The sequence below is a fragment of the Moschus berezovskii genome, chromosome 7 (assembly GCF_049115385.1).
Source record: "Moschus berezovskii isolate FMDL1 chromosome 7, NW_MosBer_1.0, whole genome shotgun sequence".
Classification (NCBI taxonomy): Eukaryota; Metazoa; Chordata; class Mammalia; order Artiodactyla; family Moschidae; genus Moschus; species Moschus berezovskii.
In genome coordinates this window covers 52062901-52088320 of record NC_142466.1, presented here as the reverse complement: position 1 = coordinate 52088320, position 25420 = coordinate 52062901, and the positions used below count along the sequence as shown (strand labels likewise).

Genomic DNA, 25420 nt, shown 5'->3' with positions numbered 1-25420 from the left:
TGAATACCACCGAATAAATCTTCATTTAAAAAAAACCCCTTATTTTCTTGACAACAGACACTGGACTACCATTATATGATGACGAATTATCTTTGGTAGGATGTATATGCACTTAAACACTTGACATATGGATTTTATCATCCACTTGGCTTGCCGATTCTTCACGAAAACCCTTAGGATGATTTGGTTAATATCACATATGATTCTAGTTCTATGCCAGAAATGCATTATCCATGTTCATTCACCATTTAAAAAGTACCTACTGAGTGCAGATAGATGCACTGCCCCAGGCGCTTAGGAAGCTTATACGAGGAGTAGTACGAGGAAACAGCCAACAAAAAGTAAATAACTTACATATCAGAATGTGCTTAAGTGCTGTTGAGAGAAAGGACACAGGGAAAGGGGGATGCAGGGAGTACCTCCAACGGTGAAGACAAGGTGGTCACTAAAAGCCTATTGGGAAGGTGGCATTTGAAGAGAGGCCTGGGGATATCTGGAGAAAGGGTACTGAAGTCAGAAGGAAGGGCAAATGCTAAGACTTTGAGACCTGGAGAGTTCATGGCACAGCAAGGAGGCCACGGCTGAAGCAAAGGGAGCAGAGAGGACAGCTGAAGGGGAAGGAGCCAGAAGGGTCTGGTGGGACAGACAAATATATAGGCTATATAAGGAATGTGGCCTTTTACTTAGGAGAGCTGAAAGCCACTGGAGGGTCTGCAGCAGAGGACCACTCACTCCATCTGCTGTGCTGAGAGGCCCCACTAGGAGGACAGAAGGAAGACACAGTAAGGAGGCTGGTATAGTGACGCTGGCCTTCAGTGTCTGCTGGACGACACTCGCTCTGGAAAACTCGGCCTGGTTCTGTGGGTCCACATCACCTGCTTCCTGGCACTGGATGCTCTTGTCACAGAAGATACCACGTGAATGTGTTAGTCGCTCAGTCATGTCTGACTCTTTGCAACCCCATGGACTGCAGCCCACCAGACCCCTCTGCCGATGGAATTCTCCAGGTAATACTAGAGTGGGTTGCTATTCCCTTCTCCAGGGGATTTCCCCAACCCAGGGATGGAACCCAGGTCTCCCGCATTGCAGGCAGATTCTTTACCATTTGAGTACCACAAAATACCTTAATTGCCTATTTACTTATTCCAAATTCCCTCTAGACTGTAAAACTCTATGAGGGCATAAACCATGACTCTCTTAAATTCTGATATGGTTCAGCATCTGTGCCTTGTACACAGAAGGGACTCAATAAATTTTTGTCAAATAAATGACTGAAATTTACCAGCAGCTGAAGGGCTGTCAGTCTCCCCACATAGCGCCCCAAAGCAGAATAGGCAATTTTAGGTTTATGAGTTTAGTGATTATTAGTTAATAATCCCTATTATTGACTTATAGAAACACTGTGGGCAGAGAAAAAGGTAAGGAAGCTAATGTGTGAGATCAGACCAGCCCTGGTAAGAGGCAATAGTAGGGATTTAAGGAACTGTATTTTGAGGATGGAGGCATTTGAAATCACCAGGGCTGAACATCCTTCAAAGTATTTCATCTGGGTCTGTGAATATGTAAGTCCTTATCAAAGAAACATCTGAGAGGATATGAGGAAGAAGGGAAGGAGGGAGGAGAAGAAACAGAGAAACTGGGAGAAAAATGATTAAAAGGCAATGTCTAGATGTTACCTTTTAAATCATCCTGCTCTGGCAGCACTGTGGGTAAGGGAAACAAAATTCACCAGGAAAAAAAAAGAAGCAAGAGTTCACTGCCTTTCTTAACATCACTGGCAACTTTCATCCCCTACCTTCTCCTTTTTCCTCCAGCCTTGCTTCCTGAAGCTCTCTTGCTAAGCAGCACTGCAACCTATGCCCTTAAGAATGAGTTGAGGATAAGCAAGGAAAATAAAAACAGCCATCAGTCTCCACACAGGATGCTGAAAAAGCCGAGAGGAGGCAGAGGGAACTTTTCCTTTCCTGCTCTGGGCAGAGTCCACGTGGAAGACAGTTTGTACAATCATGACTCTACCAGTGGCTAGTCACATGACCTTGAGTAATTTAGCATCTTGGGGTCTTAGAAACCTCATCTCTAAAATAAAGATGGTGATATATACTTGATAGCATCTCAGAGTTTTAAAAATAAATGTTTTTGAAATCCCTGACAAAGAGTGACCACTTAGGCACTGCTGTTGCCATTTTTCACTACATGCTCATCAGTGCCCTAGGATGTACCGAGAGTTTCAGCCTAACTCCCATGACAAGAAGGCTACTCAAAGGTACACACTAAGATGATCTTGGTGAAGCAAGAAAAGAGATGGGTGGGGGGTGATGAGATAAGTTAGGAGTTTGGGATTAAGACATCCTACTCTACATAAAATAGATAAACAACAAAAAGGACCCACTGTATAGCACAGGCGACTCCACTCAAAATCTTGTAATAATCTATAATGGAAAAGAATCTGAAAAAGAATGTATATGCATATATATACCTATACATATGAATCACTTTGCAGTACACTTGAAACCAATACAACACTGAGTTAACCATACTTCAATTAAAGAAATTAACTTTTTTAAAAAGAAAAAGTGGGTGATTTGTGTAATCACGAATCTGAGACTCAGGAAAATAAAGATGTAAATCCCATTCTCATAAAAAATGAAGGCAGATCCCAGACTCTTAGGATTTTGATTCTTTGTTCCATGGGGTTTGGATTTCTGGCATAGAATCCTCTTGTGGGTAGGAGTGAATGTTGTGAAAGTACAAAAACAACAAAGAATGCAGAAATTAGGGGCTGCAAATAGAGAAATTAGGGGGTGATTCAGGAAGAGCTGTCTAGGGAAAACTGGATTCAGATGTGAACATCTGCTTCCAATTAAAGTCTCAGATTCTTCCAGAAGCAGTGACACAAACCGAAGACTCTTTCATTGGTTACTAATTGCCAAATACTCCTTTATTATGCAATTTACAGATGAATATGAATGGAGAAATCAGTTGTTTTGACCTCTTTCAATAACCATTTTGGGGTCACTTCTAGCACAGTGTCAGTCTACAATAAGTTGGCATTAGGATGCAGAACCCCTTCTACCATTATCACCTCTGATTCTATGGCTTTTCACCTTGCAACTCTCTTAGTGTTCTCTGCTAAGCTATCCTCTTCAAAATGTGTTTTCAGAGCAAATAAAGAGGAGCTATGGGAACATTTTAATTAGCTGTGATCAACAAGCCCCTGTGTGCACCTTGATGTACCTTCCTGGCACCCTCACTGTGTAAGCTGTGGCAGTGTGCTCATTCCCTGCCTTCTATTTCCTGCAGGGCCTCCTTATGTACCCACTGGAAAGAATGCAAAGCACAGTCCAGCTGGGCTCTGCCAAGGCAAATCAACGCTGTAAACTTGCACAGTGAGGTGGAGATCATTTTTCCTGCCATTTCTTCCCCTCAATGGTGTTTAATTATTTACCCTGCTCTCTTTCTTATGGGTGTCAATAAACCTAAATCACCCTGGACTTGGGAATACCCAGGCACCTGGAAAAGAAGGAAATGAACCAAAGGCTTGTTGCCTAAGCAGAAATGGGGGGAAAATGCTCTGGGGCCCCTTCTCCTGGGAGGCCTTTATTTAGGAACAAAGAAGGAAGAAGGAGCATTTGCATTGATTTGTAGTACACGCGGATGCACCCTCACCACGCTGTCTCACATCCAATTGTGCACATTTCAACATGAATTTGTAATCAGCACGCACTTGGTGAATTTTAACAGTACTGAGAATGTAATCAGGGTAATTCAGGCTGAAATCCAGATGCAACAGCATAAGACTAAGCAGAAATACACACATATCACAGGGATCTGATATCAATCTATCTATAGTGACCAATCCCTACATCTTCGCTTTTCCCCTCCCGTTTAGATCAGTATATCTTCACAAATCTGGGTTTAGATAGCCCTAGTTTGATGGATGCCAGGATGCATTTGTGACGTACGCCTTATCCTTCTCTTTCCTGCACATGGTGTTTCAGGGGACATCTTATTTCATTCTTCTATTTTTTGGGCTTAACTATTCCAAAATGTGCTTTGTTATGTGTATGTGACCTCTTTGTCTCATTTTTCAGAATGGATAACCACAGTTCACAATTTGACGGCTAGGGAGTGACCACCGTGAGACCATACCTTTTGGGTTTTTTGCAGGGGCCGGGCTGTGCAGTTTGTGGAATCTCAGTTCCCCAACTAAGGATTGAACTGGGGCCCTTGGGAGTGAATGTGTGGAGTCCAGGGAATTCCTGCCATCTAATGACAGGTGTAAGACTCAGTGGTTGGAAGCATGTGAGACTATTGCTCTGGCTTTGGCTTTGCCTCCATCCCTCAGCATGGGTAACCTTGGGCACTTCCCTTCACCAGTGTCAGATTCCTCATCTATAATGAAGAGTTGGGCTAAAAAGTCTCTGAGGTTCTACCTGACTCTCCGAAGCACAATGCCTCAGGCAAAAGACCCCTTCCTCATCTATCACACTCCAGATCACCAGGTAGGGTCCTGAGATACAGTGCTTCAGAGGTGAGCCTCCAGAAGCTCCAAGACCAATAAGGGGAGCTGCCTTGATCCTGGGCTGTGGGAGGTCCTAGCCACTGGGGACTAGGTAGCCATGTAGTTAGAGGCCCATTGCCCTTGTTCTGTCTTCCGCAGTTCCCAGAGATGGGTCCGGTTACGGAACTGGGTGTACAATTAACAAGGGAGGTGGAAAATGCAATCCAACAAAAGCACACTTAACCTGCCTGGTCTTATCTCCCCCCCCCGCCTAGCTTTTTATCACGAAAAATTTCAAATATACATAAAAGTAGAGAACTGTGCAATTAACATTCATGTGTCTGTCTTCCGGTTTCAACAGCTAACAACTCATAGCCTATCTTGTCTCTTTACATCCTCAATCCTTCCCCTGCCTGCTTTCCTCAGATTCTTTTAAAGCAAATCACAGACATTAAATCATTTCTCCAATAAATATTTTACTGAGTGTCACTCAGTCGTGTCTGACTCTTTGCGACCCCATGGACTGTATAGTCCATGGAATTTTCCAGGCCAGAATACTGGAGTGGGTAGCCCTTCCCTTCTCCAGGGGATCTTCCCAACCCAGGGATTGAACCCAGGTCTCCCACATTGCAGGCAGATTCTTTGCCAGCTGAGCCACTAGGGGAGCCCAAGAATACTAGAGTGGGTAGCCCATCCCTTCTCCAGCGGATCTTCCCAACCCAGGAATTGAGCTGGGGTCTCCTGCATTGCAGGTGGACTCTTTACCAGGTAAGCTACTATTTGCCTCTAAAGGATGAGGATTCCTCTTATAAAAGAGAACCACAATACCCTTATCCCATCCCTTTACAAAAAATATCTTCCACATAATCAAACATCTAGTCAGTCTTTACATTTCACTAATTTCCTAGAATTTAAAAAAAAAACATAACTGGTTATTTGAATTATTTGACCCTATCTTTCTAAGGGCTGAAACTGAAGCTGAAACTCCAATACTTTGAAACTCCAGTACTTTGGCCACCTGATGTGAAGAACTGATTCATTTGAAAAGACCCTGATGCTGGGAAAGATCGAAGGTGGGAGGAGAAGGGGACGACAGAGGATAAGATGCTTGGATGGCATCACCGACTCAATGGACATGAGCTTGAGTAAACTCTGGGAGTTGGTGATGGACAGGGAGGCCTGGCGTGCTGCAGTCCACAGGGTTGCAAAGAGCTGGACACGAATGAGCAACTGAACTGAACTGATCATTCTAATATTCTTGATCAAAACCTTCCCTTCCTGCTATACTGGGCCATTCAAAGCCCTATCTAATGCATTTCCATCTCTGGTCTCATAATGCTAACACTGCTCCTCATCCTTACATGCCATTCCAACATCTTTCCCTTTTTCCCCACCTACTCAAATTTAACCGTAATTTTTAGGTCACGGTTAAACCATGCCATACCCATAAGAAGTCTTCCTAATCATCGATCCAAGAGACAGCGATTTCTCCCTCCTTTGAAATCTTGGAGCGTTTATTGTTTCACTTCCTCTTTTTATTTACTGCCTGGTAGAATGGGTGGTTTTCCCACATCAATCATCATCCCAATTGGATTCTAAGTTCTCTGAGTGTCATGACTTGTAATTTTTTTAATCTCTCCATAATTATTAGCAGAGCATTTTAGTTACAGTTGCTGTTCAAAGGACCCAATAATCAATTAACGACCTTCTGCCAGGTACATGAAAGAGGACTTCTGCTTTGAGAAGCCATCAGCATAGCCTCCTGCTCCTTTGTAAACATTCTGACACCATTATGAAGGTAATTTTTCCAGCTTAAAGGCTCATTAGGGAACTGTATAAGCTGTGTGACTTGTTGCTTAGAAAAATGCCTTCCCAAGGAAAAAAATCCTGTAAGGCAGACTGACTAAAGAATGGGCTTCCTAGCCTGCAGGTTGATGGCCATTGGCCCACTAAACAGAGACCTGTCAGGGTAGACAGCAATCTCATCATACTGATTGAATCTGTGTTATGAAATGCAAGTCTGGGGCATCACGTTGGTTGGCAGAAGCTCAAAGTCAGTCAGAAAGAGAGAATCCATTAACTTGTAACATACGGCAGAAGATGAGCTATCATCAATCTTGTTTTCAATAACACAGTATTAAGACCCCATTGGGTTCTCCAAACGTGTTTCCTGAATACCAGTGACCCTCAGTAACTACCAAATGGCCAGAAACTAAAGGATCTTCCCTAATATAAATCCTGCCCCACATCCTGCAAGTGCCTGTGTTCACGTACTTGCGTGGTTAAGAGGGCAGGGCTGACATTGCTGTAGAAGCACCTAATCTCTCCACCAGCGGGGTGTGGAGGGGTAGAGGTGTGGGGTGTGGGGAGGCAGAGAGCGGCACAGCCATCTGACAGATGTGAAGTGACAGCTTGTGTGGTTTTGATTTGCATCTCTCTGTTGATTAGTGATACTAAGCATCTTTTCGTGTACCTGTTGGCCATCTGTATGCCTTTTTTGGGGAAATGTCTATTCAGAGCCTCTGCTCATTTTTAAATCAGGTTGTTTATTTATTTTTGATGTTGAGTTGTATGTGAAAGTCACTCAGTTGTGTCTGACTCTTTGCAACCCCATGGACGGGGGGTCCATACAGCCCAGGGAATTCTCCAGGCCAGAATACTGGAGTGGGTAGCCATTCCCTTCTCCAGGGATCTTCCCAATCCAGAGATCAAGCCCAGGTCTCCCACACTGCAGGTGGATTCTTTACCAACTGAGCCACCAGGGAAGCCCAAGAAAACTGGAGTGGGTAGCCTATCCCTTCTCCAGCAGATCTTCCTGACCCAGGAATTGAACCGGGGTCTCCTTCATTGCAAGTGGATTCCTTACCAGCTGAGCTACCAGGGAAACCCAAATGTGAGTAGGACAAGTGCACATTTAAGGCAGCAGGATGCCCACAGTACTACACAGTTCTACTCAGTTCTCATGCTCTATGAAGACTTACTATTACTTCCTTGAGCAAACAGTATATTCTTTCACTCATCAGGCAGAAGTTTTCCTTAGGGCTCAACTAAGGGAGAGGGTCATTCATGGGTTTTATCAGCTCAGATTTGAATCAGCTTTGAATTTAATCATTTATACCATATTCAAATTATAAAACAGAGTTTAAATATTCTCTGTTAATAAGTAACACATGTTGCTGTACTTCTGCAAAGGATTATTCTCAGATCGCTCAAGTCTTACTAAGATCATTCAGAATGGATTGAACAATAAATATTTCATGGTATCCTTCCTAAAGCTTCTTGAAAACCAATTTTCAAGAGCCCCAGGGTGTTAACAGTGATCAAATTATAAGATAAACCATTTTTCTCTTGAAACAGAAAGAAACTTCCTGGCTTCTTCAACAGGAATAAGGTAAAACTCTGAGGTCACATCAGACTTTCTCACAAAAAGCCTGCTGTGTTTGTCCTGGCTGTGTGCCAAAAGGCAGACAGGGAGAAAAGACAGACTTAAGGATAATACATGCCTTTGTACCAAACAAAACATACCTTCAGAAAGAGCCCACATGAAGAGCTGTTTAGGACAAAACTATCCAGCTTCTTTAAAATCATATTCAAATTGTAGGTCAAGGTGAACATGGCCATGGGCCACGGCAGGTTTGAGATGAATAGTATAAATAAGGTAATTAAAATAGGAAGACTTTCAAAGAGAACCCAATCAGCAAAACTCACAGGAGTATTTACAGCTAATTATATCTGTTAGAAGAATTATCTGAAGTAGCAACTGAATTCCACTTATTTAAATATCAATTACCATAGTAGATTCTATAGCTATCAGGTAGAGAGTCAAACCACATTTATAACAATTTATAATTGTTATAAAACTTGATCCTTTTGCTATGCTCCAGAGTTTTGTAAAGTAAGAGACCCAGGCCATTTGTTGCTGTTGCTATGAGACACTTGCTGCTATTGCTATGAGACAAATGTTGACGTCACACATTTCTGGAGAATGAAGGAAAATGATAAGTTCTTACCAAGTAATCATCAGGCTTGATACCAAAAAGTTCTCTGAAATATCGGAATGCTAGTGGAGCATATGTCTTAAATCTGAAGTCTGGGTAGTGATGTGCTGGGGTCAGATTGCTCCCTTCACTGCAGTTAAAATGTTAAAAAAAAAAGAGAGAGATAAAGAACATTAGCAAAGACAATTTTGACTTCAAATTCTAACTCTATTAGTCCTGCACCAATTTCCCCTCTAGTAAAACATCCCTTGATACAGAGTATCTCTAAGCTAGTGTCACAAAGGCCAATGGCCATCAGGGAAAAACAGCTGCTAATGCAGCAAGGGCCACTCCAAGCTCGCATCCCCTTCCAGTTACAATGTGTCTTCAGCCTGAAAATTCTTCATCCTCCTGTGCTTCCTTTATGGGAAAATCACTCCATTCTCTCCAATGAAACCACTGCTGTACTGCTTTAGGTATAAAATCCAGTGTTTTGAGCAATTTCAAAAATGCATTTTTTTTTTGCCATGAATTTTGAATATTGCTTAAACATTTTAAACTAGGAATAAGTAAAATAACTTAGAAAATGTCTCACCAACAGAAATAAATAGTGGAACAACTATTAAATGTCGTTCTAACAAGTTAAAATGTTAAAAAAAAGAGAGATAAAGAACATCAGCAAAGACTATTTTGACTTCAAATTCTAGTTCTATTAACTATTAAACTGTACAACATTTTAACTGTTAAAACAACACAATGGAAATAGATGGGTGCTGAATCTAAACTCTTTCTTATATCCACAGTTACAGGGAAAAGACCTTAAATATTTAGGGATTTTAAAACCTGTTTTCCATTCCCATACATATCATGATTTTTTTTCCTCTTCTGGGTTCATCTTTGAAAATTTTTGTGCAAAATTTATGACAGGTATAAATAAGGAGATCAGCAAATACTCATGCACCTAAACTGTTGCTTAAGAAATAAAATATTATTCATGTAGTTCAATTGCCTTTAGTAATTTTTATGGATAATATACTCCTCCTTCTCCTTAGAGACATCTACTACTCTGAATTTTTATGTTTATGATGTTTACCATCCATTTTATTCTTTGACTACAGCAGTAATACATTTCACATGACATTACCTAATTTTTATTGTAAAAAAATTTTTATTTAGAGGTTCAGAATCCTTTCTCACCACATTCTAGGTGGGACACTGAGGCCGGTCTCTCATGGATATTACACAAATACACTGTGCAAATAAAAAGGCTTTCAGCACGCAACAAGTACTTAGAATCCACTACAGTTTAAATTTGCTGAGGTCTGTCAGATTTTTTTATCAGTACCTGACACATGGTAGACAATAAGTATTTTTTAAATGAAAAAAATGAGTTTAAGATAATGCTAATTCAGTAAACTTGATTCTTAAATGAAGCTTAGGTTCAAAAGTCAACATAAAAGGAAAAAAAAAATCACATAGTCCAAAATAATCCTTAAAACCTATTTAGGAAATATATTGTGTGGCCAGCTTTCCCCCTGCATGGTTACAGATGACCGTTTCTTTTGGTGACTTCCAAAAGAAGTAGTAGGCTTGTGTTGTTAGGGGCCATCCTATAACAACCAGTCTTCTCTGGGAAGGCCAGGACTGCACTCAGGCAGCAGCAAGGCACATACAGGATGGGAGTGACACAGGAATGGAGGCTGCTTGGGAGAAGAACTCACATATGACCAGATCATCCGCTCACTGAAATGGCTATTGTTGCCCTAAGCAAGCACAGTTGAATATTCATAATGCTTGTATGATACCCAGGCATGGTGTCCAAACATTTCCTCATCCCATATTTTGGGATTTATAAGACATGCACTCAGTTATACGTTTTATGGGACTGCCAAAAGTAATGACTGCAGAACTTACATAATTATAACTTGAAAACATGGGCTGTGTAGAAATAAGAGATTAAGAGCAAGAGGCTCATAGAGACCTCTGACATCTTTTCTCACTGTTGCAAGCAAGTACTAATAATCTGAAGCAGGCTACTTTCAGTGGGTCAAGAGTGTTGCCAAGTTTTTATTTTCTCCCACTCTCTTATCTCCTTTCTATCGTGAGATAATAGAAATAATTCATTCTATTACAGATCACTTTCAACAATCAAGAGTAAAATAAAACACCTGTTCCACTTACATGGAATTATTCTTTAAATGATTTATTCCCACGCAGTTGGGGACCCAATATTTTATCAGAGAGGATACAGTATTCGTTACTATCATTTTTGGTTACTTGTTCGCCCTTCCCTGAATCTACCGCTAATTACAACAGCTTTCCTTGGATTTACATCTCCCCGACTACTGTGCTTCATCCAGAAAAGGTGAGAACAGGATAGTGTTAGGTTTCCCTAGAGATGAGACAGGCAGACACATGTGCACGCACACACACACAGAACATCTCCAGTTAAAGAAAGGGAACCTTTATTTCTTTACATATCCACCCTGACCCCTGACGGCTGCTATAAAAAGCCACTACATCATTAAAAATGAAAAATATAAATTGACTCTATTAATAGCTAGCTTTGGGCCACATTAAGATATAAAGAAAGGTATGGATCAACTATGATACGGGCGTATGGGGTCATCAATAAGTTATATTTGTATAATGGAGACAATGAACAGAGTACAAGGATAATACTTAACACAGGCATTACAGGAAGTGGCAATTTCTTCACAGCATAATTAACAGATATTAATAATTAACTGCTGAGGTTATACAATCTTGAACTTCTCCATTGGCCTGAATGGAGAGGAACGTTCCCTAATAGTGGATCATAATACATGACCATTTTTCATTTGTTTTTCTCCTAGTAGATTATAGTTCATGAATTCTGTTTTCCTTTGACAAATATTAAGATTTTGCATTCTCTCAAATCACACTGGACCCCCTATGTGGGAGCTGAGGTACTCCTAACTCCCTGTAGTTCAGGGAGACTTGCGTTCAAGTTCCATCTCTGCCACTGACAAGTTGTGCTCTCTGAGACCTGGTACTGAGCCTCTAGAAATGACATGGCAGAGTGGGTGAAAATGTGAAAGAAAGGCCATGCCCTGGCACATGTGGAGCCCTCAGTGAGTTTGGATGATTGAGGTTGCATGGAAACAAGAGATAGCCCAGGGTTGAACATGTCACATGAAGAATGAGGGGGCTAAATGGATTTTTTTTTTTAATTTTAAAAAGCAGGAAAAAGAAAGTGACAAAATGAGAAAATACTGGGTTAGCTAAAAAGTTCACTTGGGTTTTTCCGAAGCATTGCGCGGAAAAACGCAAACGAACTTTTTGGCCACCCCAACATGTGCAACTCATTTCACAAAAAGCTAACCTCCCAATATAAAGAGCTCTAAGATACAGCAAAGAAAAGACCAAAAAGTTATATATTAATATTTTTTTTAAATAGCCAAAGGTACAATCAGGTGTTTCACAGAAATGGAAGTACAAATGACTTCCACATATGAAAAGATGTTCAACCTCACTTGTGATAGAATAAATGCAAATTAACTGTCACCAAGAGATCATTTTCTCTCTCAGATGAGCAAAAATTTAAAACTTTGCTATAACTCAAGGGAGACTAGCAGCCTGAGACACTACTAGAGGGAAAGCAAATTGATATTTTTTCTTTGGAGGGCATTTTTACAACCGTCAAAATTACAAATGTATATTTAACTCTTGATTTAGCAAATGCATTACTATATGCTAGACTAGTGTTTGTATAAAACGACATATGCGTACCTGGTTATTTATTATGGCACTGTTTATGAGGATGAAGGATTAGAAGCAACTTAGATGTCTGTCAGAAGGGAACCAGTCAGTTAAGGTTCAGTCACACACTGGAATACTATGCAATTATTACAAAAGAGTGAGGAAGCTTACATAACCTCAGTTATGCAGATAATACCACTCTAATGGCAGAACGTGAAGAGGAACTAAAGAGCCTCTTGATAAGGGTGAAAGAGGAGAGTTAAAAAGCTGACTTAAAACTCAACATTCAAAAAACTAAGATCACGGCCTCTGGTTCCATCACTTCATGGCAAATAGATGAGGAAAAAATGGAAGCAGTGACAGTTTTTATTTCCCTGGGCTCCAAAATCACTGCAGACAGTGACTGTAGCCATGAAATTAAAAGACACTTGCTCCTTGGAAGGAAAGCTGTGACAAACCTAGATAGCTTAATTAAAAAGGATAGAAGTCACTTTGTGGACAAAGGTCCATAAAGTCAAAGCTGTGGTTTTCCCAGTAGCCATGTATGGATGTGATAGTCGGACCATAAAGGTGGCTGAGCACCAAAGAATTGATGTTTTTGAACTGTGGTGCTGGAGAAGACTCTTGAGAGTCCCTTGGACAGCAAGGAGATCAAATCAATCAATCCTACACTAAAGCAACCCTGAATAGTCATTGGAAGGACTGATGCCAAAGCTGAAGCTCCAGAACTGTGGCCATCTGATGTGAAGAGCAGATTCATTGGAAAAGACCCTGATACTGGGAAAGACTGAAGACAGGAGGAAAAGAAGGGAACAGAGGATGAGATGGTAAGATAGCATCACAGACTCAATGGACAGGAATTTGAGCAAACTCTGAGAGTGAAGGACAGGGGAGCCTGGCACGCTGCAGCCCATGAGGTCACAAAGAGTTGGACGTGACTTAGAGACTGAACAACAAAATACACTGACATGGTAAGATCTGAGACAAATTAAGTGAAAGAAGGCGGATGCAAAATACTGTGTACAGCATGCCAACACTTGTACACAAAAACAAAAAAATATATCTTTGGCATGTATCTGCATAAAAAAAAGCCTTGAAGGATGTACAGGTCCCTAGTAACAGGGGTCAGTACAGCTAGACACTAGGTACAAAGGGGACAGGAATGAAAGGGACACTATTCACAGTATTTCTTTTAAAAGCATCATGAGGATTAACCCTTCTATGTATTACCATTTACAACACTAATTTTTTTTTTTTTTAGGTTGGGGGTAAAAGCCATAAGCCCAAAACAAACCTCTGCACACTGGGTACCACAGAGCAGAAAAGTTCAGTAACCCTTCTGCTTAGTAAGCTGTTCCAGTGAATAAATAGCAACCTGATATGAATGAAGCTCTACTGAAAGAAATGCAAATTACTGGACTGTTGGCCCCAGCTGGAGGTTGTCAGGAGGTACAGGGGATAAGAGCAACACCACACAGCAGGTGCAGCGAGGATCAGCCAGCAGACCTACAGGGTACCAGTGTGGGTGCTTGTCCACTGATGTCCAGCACAGAGGCTCCTCTGCACATGCAGGAAATGCTGAGCCAAGGCAACAAACACCACTGCAATCAGCATTTGTCCACTGGCCAGTGTGAGAGCTCCACCAAAAACCCCTGCGGGCTTTCCAGGCCTGAGCCTGGTGGCAGCCATCAGCAGCTGGTCAGGCATCTAGACTCAGCAAAAATGAAGTCTGTCGAAGAGAAGACTTCTTCACAATTTAAGACTTAGGTCTCTTCAACCCATTTTATAAAGACCCCAGTTTCGTGTCTCAGCATAAAATTGAGGCTTTAGAAATTTCAGCTACAATGTTTTCAGCAGTGATTCGAGATGTTTGGATCCTGTGAGCTGGTAAAATTTCAACAATAAAAATATGGAGGTCAAAATGTCATACATTTTTAGTTGTCTGACAGTATGAATGGAATGCTAGTTTCTAATTTTAAAAAATAGATATGAAACATGCAACAGAGGTTTACAGTATAGCAGAGGGAACTATCGTTAATATCTTGTAAAGACCTATAATGGAAAATAATTTCAAAAATAATATATGTGTATAACTGAATCATCTTGCTGTGCAACTGAAACACTGTAAGTCAACTATATTTCAATAAAATTAATATATATTAAGGAAAAAATGTTTAAAAAATCTTGAGGCCCACATAGGATCTCCAACTTCCTTTTGCCAAGTAAGAACCTAAATAAGTAAGCCAACACACAGTTCTATCCTATCAAGTTACTAAAGAAAGGGTTTGTTACCCTCACCAAAGGAGGAAGAAACTTCAAATAAAAAAATAGTACTTTCTCTATCTTGTTCTTTTCTCCCTTATTTCATCAAGAAGCAGTTAGCGTTTATTATGGATCGGCTCTGGGATTTTGATATTTACTCTTCGGAGGTGGGTTCAACTTTCAATTTAACTGAACTTATTTCAAAGTTAGTGCTTGTCTTCAGTCCAAAAGTATATTATTTCTCAATGGCAGTAAATGTTTAGGGTTACAATACTGAAGCTTGAGGAAGCAGTAGCCAGCATCTGGAATTTCCCATTTAGTAGACAAGGAAGTCAGAGCCTAGGGAGGGAAAGTAATGACCTAAGTTAGCCAGGAACAAACAAGAGGAGATTAGATCTACACCAAGGCAGTGAAACAGTCAGCAGCAATTGCTGCTGCTGCTGCTGCTGCTGCTAAGTCACTTCAGTCGTGTCCGACTCTGTGTGACCCCATAGACGGAAGCCCACCAGGCTCCCCCGTCCCTGGGATTCTCTAGGCAAGAACACTGGAGTGGGTTGCCATTTCCTTCTCCAATGTGTGAAAGTGAAAAGTGAAAGTGAAGTCGCTCAGTCGTGTCCGACCCTTAGCGACCCCACGGACTGCAGCCTACCAGGCTGCTCCATCCATGGGATTTTCTAGGCAAGAGTACTGGAGTGGCTTGCCATTGCCTTCTCCGCAGCAGCAATTAGGCTGGCCTTAATTTCAACTTGATGTTCCTCCATTAGTCTTCCTTTTCAGGATCCTGTTAAAGGTTTCAGGGTACAACCTCCCCAAATACCCCAGTTATCTCCCCATCCCCATGCTCCCCATCCCTAATCATGCTGCAGGATCAGGTGGCCTGAATTTGATTAGCCATTTAGGGGTTCTCATTTGTATGTACCGTGAACACTCTGCTTTGCATGTGTGGTTTCAGAGCCTGATAACCAAGCGCTATTTTCAGTGGCACTGAGTGGAGATCTGATGCTCAGCAATGGGGTGAAATTGATTTAGTATCTCCAGGACTCTAAAGAGGTCCAGTTTTGGAGCTGAAGGCCCAGAGCTTTGATGTTTTAAGAGGCAACATTTTATATATGTAGAGGCAACATTTTATATATGGTGAGCTTCCTTGATTTCAAAATGTAACTGTTAGTTAGTGGCCTCCTGGCAAAATGAGGTGACAGATTTATTATAAGGGATTGGCTCATGTGGTTATGGAGGCTGAGAAGTCCAACGATCTGCCATATGCAAGCTGGGGGCCCAGGAAAGCTGGTAGTGTAATTCCAATCCAAACCCAAAGGTCTGAGAGTCAGGGAAGCCAATGGTATAAGTCCCACTCTAAGTCGGAAGGCCCAAGAAACAGGAACACTGATGTCCCAGGGCAGTGATAATGTCCAGGGCCTGTGGGGCTCCTGGATACAAGCCCTTTCTGTGTCCTCCATTTCTTTGATTATAGGAAACAGCCTTCATTCAGTCTCCTTGACCTTCCCTGAGTTCCAATGGGCAGACTGAAGTAGTTAACTAGGGAACAGAGGGGATGTCAGGCCAGAAGAAACAGTCAAGAGCAGCCTTGGGGCAAGGTCCTGTTTTCCCATCAGTGGATACACACAAAAATATCTTTGAGCTATTCTTCAGATACTGAAGTCCCCTCCAGGTGGAAGGAGTTAATGATTAATGGTTGTATGCTGCCCACAAGCATGAAGACCCCAGACCAGTTAGACCTGAAGGCAGACTCCCACTTACTTCATCACCAACCTGTCAGAAGAATGTCCACAGACTGATCACACCCTCTTTGAACAATTACTATAAAACTTCTCACTATCCTCCCCAAGTGGGGACACATGGTTTAAGGGCATTAGCCCACTGAGTCCCCCTTTGCCTGGCAAAGCAATAAAGCTGTTCTTTTCTACTTCACCCAAAACTCTGTCTCCAAGATTTGATTCACCACCAGTGTACTGAGAAGCTGAGCTTTCAGCATCAGCAGGAGAAGACAGATGTCCCATTTTAAGTAGGGAGTGAATCAGCCCTTTTGCCACCTTTTTGTTCTGTTCACGATGATGCCCACCCAAACTGTGAGGGGATCTTTTTTTTACTCAGGCTACTGATTCAAATGCTAATTTCTTCTAGAAATATCCTCAAAGACACACCCAGAAAAAATGTCTTATCAGCTATCTGGGCATCTCTTAGCCAGTCAAGTTGACACATCAACTTAACCATCACACCTCCCATGAGACAGGATAAGTGACTTTATCCTAATATACAGATGGTGATATTGAGACAAAGAAAACTTAAGTGCAATACAATTGGGCCAGTGACACTACAGTCCAGTGACAAACTAGTGGTGGCACCCAGTCTTCAAAGTGAACCTGTGTAAGGCAGGGTATGCAGAAGCAGCATTGCTGCTGCTGCTGCTAAGTCACTTTAGTCGTGTCCGACTCTGTGCGACCCCATGGACGGCAGCCCACCAGGCTCCCCCGTCCCTGGGATTCTCCAGGCAAGAACACTGGAGTGGGTTGCCACTTCCTTCTCCAAGAAGCAGCATTAGGCATTACTAATTGCCTCTGCCAACTCAGGCAAGGTGGAGATTGCTTAGTTTTCACATACAACTATTTAACCTGCTGCTACTGCTAAGTCACTTCAGTCGTGTCCGACTCTGTGTGACCCCATAGACGGAAGCCCACCAGGCTCCCCCGTCCCTGGGATTCTCCAGGCAAGAACACTGGAGTGGGTTGCCATTTCCTTCTCCAATGTGTGAAAGTGAAAAGTGAAAGTGAAGTCGCTCAGTCGTGTCCGACCTTTAGCGACCCCACGGACTGCAGCCTACCAGGCTCCTCCATCCATGGGATTTTCTAGGCAAGAGTACTGGAGTGGCTTGCCATTGCCTTCTCCGGGACTATTTAACCTGGGTAATAGAAATTGGTTCTCTCTCTTGCCAAATCAGACAGTAACAGTATTTTTCCATTCTCCTGAAGGAAAAACAAAACAAACATAATGAAACAAAAGACACACTTCCTGAAGGTGCCAGCCTCCTTCTGCTGAACACATCTGTGATGGGTACCCCTGAGCTGCCTTCTGGAACACAAGCTTGCACCATCTTTTGAGACAAACAAGCTAAAAGCCAGTCTTTAAAAGTGAGTAGCTGAAGACAGCTTAAATTCCAAAAAAAAAGAACATATTCCAGGGTGTCATTTACTGGGAATGTGTGATATCGCTGTTCATCACCTAAATGCTAAGCTTCTAAAGTAGTTATTAGCACACTGAAAAATTATGTTCACAAGACAATTTCAAATAAGTTAAAATGTTTGTAATATTCAGTGCATGCAACAAATTTTTCACTTCTGAATTAAAGGAAGAGGTATATAATCCTTATTGATAGGAAATTATCTTTCCCCCATTCCCACTACGTAAATATTGAACAAATATTTGAAAAGTTTTGACTTGAAGGGACCTTGTATTATTGGCTTTACCAGCAACAGTCACACCTCTCGTTTAATCCTGAGAAGAATATTCTGGTAGCTTTGTATTCTATCCACATCTATAAACCTTGTATGGAAAAAACCAGGTATAGATCAAGGGTTGGCAAACCTTTTAGAGTCTTTGTTACAACTTCTCAATTCTACTGTTGTAGTGGAAAAGGAACCCTAAACAATATGTGAGTGAATGGACGTGGCTGTTACGATTAAACTTTATTTTTTTAAAAAAAGCGCAGGGCCGGCTTTTTCTCGTGAGCTGTAGTGTGTTGACCATGGTACAAATGGATTCTTGGATGAGTTTATGTCAGTGAAACTTGAAATGCAGGTGGCTGGCTAGTCTGTCAAAACCCTAAATGTAGCACTGATATTTGGTGATGCTTATATGCATCTTTGACATATATGTTTGCCTGTCATTTAGAATAATATCATAGCTCAGCTGGTAAAGAATCTGCCTGCAATGCAGGAGACCTCAGTTCCATTCCTGGGTCAGGAAGATCCCCTAGAGAAGGGATAGGCTACCCACTCCAGTATTCTTGGGCTTCCCTGGTAGCTCAGCTGGTAAAGAATCTGCCTGCAATGCGAGGGACCTGGGTTCAATCCCTGGGTTGGGAAGATCCCCTGGATAAGGGAAAGGCTACCCACTCCAGTATTCTGGCCTGGAAAATTCCATGGAATGTATAGTCCACAGGGTAGCAAAGAGTCGGACACAACTGAGTGACTTTCACTTCACCTGGTGATTCAAATAAATCCCAAAGAAGAAAATCTATTTAAACCTAAGGGCAGTCTGCAATGATCTTTACATCAAGCTTAACTCCAGTGAGCAGAAGAAAATACAGGCAATTTCTTTTTTTTTTTTTTAAACAAATCTTCGATTAGATAATTATTCTTGAATATGGAAAGATTTATTGCCAGCTTTCAAACCATATTTTCCATCCCAGAGAAGGCAGTGATGGTGTCTCCTACAGGGGAACAGAGGGATGGATTCAAGCTGGTTGTCAAGGGGCTAGATAGGTAGATTTAATTCATAATTCTAGAAGTTCTGTTCTTTTTTATAATTCAAAAAAAAATACCGTTTCCGTGTTTCATCACCATAGTATAGGGAGAAACAAAACTGTGGAGCCAGCCACTGTTGAGTTCAAATCCTGGCTTTACCATTTACTGGTTTATCACTTAGGTTAAGACACCTAATACCTCAGGGCCTTAGTTACTTCATATATAAAATAGTTTTTTCTTAATGGTAAAGATGAAAAGTAAAAACAATAATACTGTAGAACATACAAATATTATTAATAAGACTATGCTTAGCTCATAGTTGGTATTTAAACTTTGCCTCCTGTTGCCACTTCAGGTTCATGTTAACATGGCAGAAACATGATAAAACATTCTCTATCTTCCTAATTCCATTTACACATGAAAAATCTACAACCTTGAGTTCTGCGTGGTACAGAATTTGGGGTTAAAAGATTAAGATATGGTCATGGTTCTCTTACTGATCTATTTTGTGATTTTGAAAGACAATGGAACCAGACAGTTAAAAAGAATTTTATATCATCCTTAAAATCTTAAACAGGTCTAGAGCTCTTTTCTATCTACAAAATGAAATAATCTATGGTGCAAACACATAATATCTAAAAATAACTTCAAGCCACTTTAAAATAAAGAAATAAAAAATAACACAGTGCACTTCGTTGCTAAGGGAAACAGATTCTGCAGTCTCAGAGCAGTAGTAAATTAAAACATCTCAAGGCACCCTAAGCAATTAGTTCTATGACCCAGATAAATGCATTGGATTTTAGAGCCACCAGAGACTTCAGAATGTTTCAATTGCTTGCAACAAGGGCCTCTCACCCCTAGGCAGGTAGAGAAATATGGGCGGGTAGGGAAGGAGCATTATTTGGCCCCTTTACTGAGTTGTAACTGACATACAATAAAATGTACAGTTTGTTAGTTCTCACATATGTGTATACCTATGAAACCACCACCAGAATCAAGAAACTGAATTTATCCATCACTTTGTGGGAAGGGTTTTGATCGCTACAGTAATGAGGAGCTATTACTGGCATGGCCTGGGGATGACAAATGTTCAGTCTTGCACAAAGAATTAGCTCATCCAAAAAAAGTCAATAGCACATTTGTTGAGAAATACTGGGACCAATCCCTTTGCTAAACCAAAGAAGAAACTGAGCTCAGATGAGGAAACTGAGGCAAGACCCCATGGCAGTTTCTTGTTTCCATGTAAATGCATCTGGAGCATATATGTTCTTTTAAAATTATTATTATTGGAGTAATAATTATCTTTCCAATTATTATCAGAGTATAATTGCTCCCACTCCAGTGTTCTTGCCTGGAGAATCCCAGGGACGGGGGAGCCTGGTGGGCTGCCGTCTATGGGGTCACAAAGAGTCGGACACGACTGAGGCGACTTAGCAGCAGCAGCAGCATAGTTGCTCCAGAAAAACATCTACTTCTGACTATGCTAAAGGCTTTGACTGTATGGATCACAACAAACTGTGGGAAATTCTTAAAGAGATGGGGATACCAGACTACCTGATCTGCCTCCTGAGAAACCTGTATGCAGCTCAAGAAGCAAGTTAGAACCAGACATGGAACAATGGACTGGTTCCAAATAGGAAAAGGAGTACTCAAGGCTGTATATTGTCACCCTGTTTATTTAACTTATATGCAGAGTACATCATGAGAAATGCCAGGCTGGATGAAGCCCAAGTAGGAATCAAGACTGCTGGGAGAAATATCAATAACTTCAGATATGCAGATGACACCACCCTTATGACAAAAACCGAAGAGGAACTAAAGAGCCCCTTGATGAAGGTGAAAAAGGAGAGTGATAAAGCTGGCTTAAAACTCAACGTTCAAAAAATAAAGATCATGGCATCCAGTCCCATCACTTCATGGCAAATAGATGGGGAAACAATGGAAACAGTGAGAGACTTTATTTTCTTGGGCTCCAAAATCACTGAGGATGGTGACTGCAGCCATGAAGTTAAAAGACGCTTGCTTCTTCTAAGAAAAGCTATGACCAACCTAGGCAGAATATTAAAAAGCAGAGACGTTACTTGGCTGACAAAGGTCCGGAAAGTCAAAGCTACAGTTGTCCCAGTAGTCAGGTATGGATGTACAGGTCGGACCATAAAGAGGACTGAGCGCCGAAGAATGGATGCTTTTGAACTGTGGTGTTGGAGAAGACTCTTGAGAGTCTCATGGACTGCAAGGAGATTAAACCAGTCAATCCTAAAGGACATGAATCCTGAATATTCACTGGAGGGACTGATGCTGAAGCTCCAATATTTAGGCCACCTGATGTGAAGAGCCGACTCATTGGAAAAGACCCTGATGCTGGGAAAGATTGAAGGCACGAGGAGAAGGGGACAACAGAGGACAAGATGGTTGGACGGCATCACCGACTCAATGGACATGAGTTTAAGCAAGCTCTGGGAGATGGTGAAGGACAGGGAAGCCTGGCGTGGTGCAATCCATGGGGCTGTAAAGAGTTGGACTTGACTGACTGACTGAACAATAGTTGCTTTACACTGCTGTGTCAGTTTTGGCTGTAAAGTGAATTAGATATATATATATATATAATCATTCTTTTTTGGATTTCTGTCCCATTTAGTTCACCACAGAGCACCGAATAGAGTTCCTTGCACCGTGTGTTCTTTAAACAAGCAATACAGTATTTGCTTAAATTCTAGTCTGAATCAAATGTTTGATGTCATATTGACATCTAAAAGCTATATGAACTCTGAATGATACATTTGAATGTGACAGTGGACTCTTCTCAATAGGATCAGTTAGCTGGGTGCTCCCTTCCCCAGGGACATGCGGATCATTCAGTGGCTGCTGCTGCTTTCTTGGAATACAGAGTTCAGGTCAAAGACGTAAAATCCAGGTAGGTACAACTTTGGTTCTCTAATCCTGAAGAAAAAAAATCCCATTTTGTCTTAATCATAAAGATGCAGTATGCTTATGATAAACTGTCCGTGAACAAAAGAAATCAGAACACTCAGAAGGGCGTGAAAACAGTGTCAGTTGCTCAGCTGTGTCTGACTCTGCAACCCCATGGACTGTAGCCTCTGTCCATGGAATTCTCCAGGCAAGACTACTGGAGTGGGTAGCCATTTCCTTCTCCAGGAGATCTTCCTGACCCAGGGAATCAAACCTGGATCGTCCACAGTGCAGGCACATTCCTGACAGTCTGAGCCACCAGGGAAGCCCCCTCAAAGTGTCTATGAAGACCTTACTTATGCACTCCTTGTTGTATAGTATCTCATACAGTGTCATGTATAATTCAGGTGTTAAATATATATAATTTCTATATTTAAGATATTAATTTAAAAATCATTTGGGGTTTTATGTGCTCCAAGAACAAAATTTGTTATCTATTAGAACAATTGTTACTCTAAAATGGGAAGCAAAGTACCAGCTCAGTGATTCTTAAACTTTTATGTGCTTAGAATCACCTGGAGCAATTGTTAAACAGATTCCTGGGTCCTCAGTTCAGTTCAGCTCAGTTCAGTTGCTCAGTCGTGTCCAACTCTTTGCGACCCCATGAATCACAGCATGCCAGGCCTCCCTGTCCATCACCAACTCCCGGAGTTCACTCAAACTTATGTCCATCGAGTTGGTGATGCCATCCAGCCATCTCATTCTCTGTCGTCCCCTTCTCCTCCCGCCCCCAATCCCTCCCAGCATCAGAGTCTTTTCCAGTGAGTCAACTCATCGCACGAGGTGGCCAAAGTATTGGAGTTTCAGCTTTAGCATCAGTCCTTTCAATGAACACCCACGACTGATCTCCTTTAGAATGGACTGGTTGGAGCTCCTTGCAGTCCAAGGGACTCTCAAGAGTCTTCTCCAGCACCACAATTCAAAAGCATCAATTCTTCGGCGATCAGCTTTCTTTACAGTCCAACTCTCACATCCATACATGACCACTGGAAAAACCATAGCCTTGACTAGACGGACCTTTGTTGGCAAAGTAATGTCTCTGCTTTTTAATATGCTATCTAGGTTGGTCATTACTTTCCTTCCAAGGAGTAAGCGTCTTTTAATTTCATAGCTGCAATCAGCATCTGCAGTGATTTTGAAGCCCAAAAAAATAAAGTCTGACACTGTTTCCACTGTTTCCCCATCTATTTCCCATGAAGTGATGGGACCAGATGCCATTATCTTTGTTTTCTGAATGTTGAGCTTCAAGCCAACCTTTTCACTCTCCTCTTTCACTTTCATCAAGAGGCTTCTTAGTTCCTCTTCACTTTCTGGGTCCTAGCCCCAGAGTTTCTAATTTTGTTGATCTGGGAGTAGGGAGCCCAAGAACCTGCATGTCTAACAAGTTCGAGATGATGTTGATGCTGCAGGCCTGAGGACCATATGCTTTCTCCTGGTGCCCATCAACAGCTGGCCCTGTTGATTGGACAGCCTGAGTAGAAGAGATCAGCCAGGATGGAACACCCTGCTCTTTGCACACCCATCTGAGTTGTAACTGCTCTAGTACCCTAACTTACTGCCAACTATCCTTCCACAAAGGGCCTCAAAAAATAAAAAAAATAATAAGGTTGAAAGGTTTGAGTAGAGGCCCTAGAAGACCATGAGGATTAGAATATTCTGTAAACACATTTAAAAGAACATGAACCAAACAGAACATACCAAAAGATTAAGATAAACTCATGACCTCCTGACTTTAAAGAGAAAAAATGGTTAACACATACTTTTTTGAATGACAGACTGTTAAAAAACAAACACAAAGGACAATTTCCAGCTACAGAGAGAATAACAGTGTCATGAACAGACAGGATTTTATCTTAGGTTTTGGAGTTGTCCATATCCTGCATGAAAACTAGTTCTTGTAACCGCAAGGGAAATAGAGGCAAACTTCTAACCTTTCATAGACCAACTCTGTTCTTCAGCTAAGAGGATTTAAAGCAAAATGAGGCACAGATGAACCTATTTGCAGGGCAAGAATAGAGATGCAGATGTAGAGAATGGACATGTGGACACAGGGGAGAAGGGAAGGGTGGGACGAATTGGGAAATCGGGATCGATATGTATACACTACCATGTGTCAAACAGTTAGCTAGTGGGAACCCACTGTACAGCACAGGAAGCTCAGTTCAGTGCTCTGTGATGACCTAGACGGGTGGAGGAGGATGGGAGGAAGGGGATCTATGTGTACACATAGCTGATATACTTTACTGCACAGTAGAAAGTAACAAAATATTGGTAAAGCAATTATACTCCAATTTAAAAAATAATGCTGAGATGATAAATTTTAAACGAATGAGGCTGTCTGGGTTTATAGCTGACTTTTGTTTATTTATGTGCTCTGTTGTGACTACATGGACACACTCATCTAAAGGTTTTATTTCTAGGAAGTTGACACCTGGACAAAGAAATAAATTTAAGTACCATTTCCCTGAAGATTTTTAAAGACAATGAAAACATGGAGAGGAAAAGTGTCACCCAACCATTCTCACTCAAGCCTAGCAATAATTGATAATAAAACTGGCCTATTTTAGAGAGAAACATTTACTTTAAAATAAATGACAAGTCAATCCTTATAGCCACAAAGACAATATAATTGCTTCCAAACCCCTAAGTTGAGTATCTATTTTCTTTCTTTGAAAAGTCCTGTCAGTGGTAGTGACATTTCCAATTTAATAGTGAATATTTCTCTTCTTATATTAACTGAGCATTAGACTTTTAAATTATTTGTTTTATTTTGGTATAGCATGCATAATATAAATTTACCATCTTACCCATTTTTAAACGTATACTTATGTGGCATTATGTCCATTCACACCGTTGTGCAACCATCACTATCATCCATCTCAGATTTATTTTAACTGATTTATCCCCCCAGTATGGGGCTTCCCAGGCACTAGTGGTAAAAAAAAACTCAACTGCCAATACAGGAGACATTAAGAGAAGTGAGTTTGATCCCTGGGTCGGGAAGATTCCTTGGAGGAGGGCATAGCAACCCACTCCAGTATTCTTGCCTGGGAAATCCTATGCACAGAGGAGCCTGGTGGGCTACAGTCCATAAAGTCACAAAGAATCAGACACGGCTGAAGTGACTTGGCATGTTAGCATGCACATGATAAAGTTAGAGGTGACATGTATGGGTAACTTGGGTGTCTTTTCAAATATGCTGTCAAAATAGGGGAATTCCCTTAAGTTTTCTGGAGGAGAGTTAAAAGAGGAAACACAGGAGAATATTCAGATAGCAGAACCAATTACGGGTTCCCCAAGTCATTTCTTAAATTAGGGCTACAGCAAAAACCTGGCACCATCTGCTGTGTCTCGGGTGCCCTCTTTTTCTAAACCTATGCAGACATCACTCTGTGATTACCGTACTCCTTCCCACTGAATTTCAAAGTCTTTCTCCATACGGTCTTTCAGGCATTATTACAACTAATTAATTACAGCTGACCCATAGG

General features: G+C 41.4%; 1 protein-coding gene across 3 annotated transcripts in view; it reads right to left on the bottom strand.

Moving 5' to 3' along the window:
- PIP5K1B (phosphatidylinositol-4-phosphate 5-kinase type 1 beta) overlaps positions 1-25420 on the bottom strand; it is a 356657-nt gene that overhangs the window by 158913 nt on the left and 172324 nt on the right. For all 3 annotated transcript variants that reach the window (XM_088837923.1, XM_088837922.1, XM_055428357.2), the window contains one exon: positions 8512-8629. In XM_088837923.1, coding sequence (XP_088694049.1) covers positions 8512-8629 — 118 coding nt within the window. The remainder of the gene's footprint in view (positions 1-8511; positions 8630-25420) is intronic.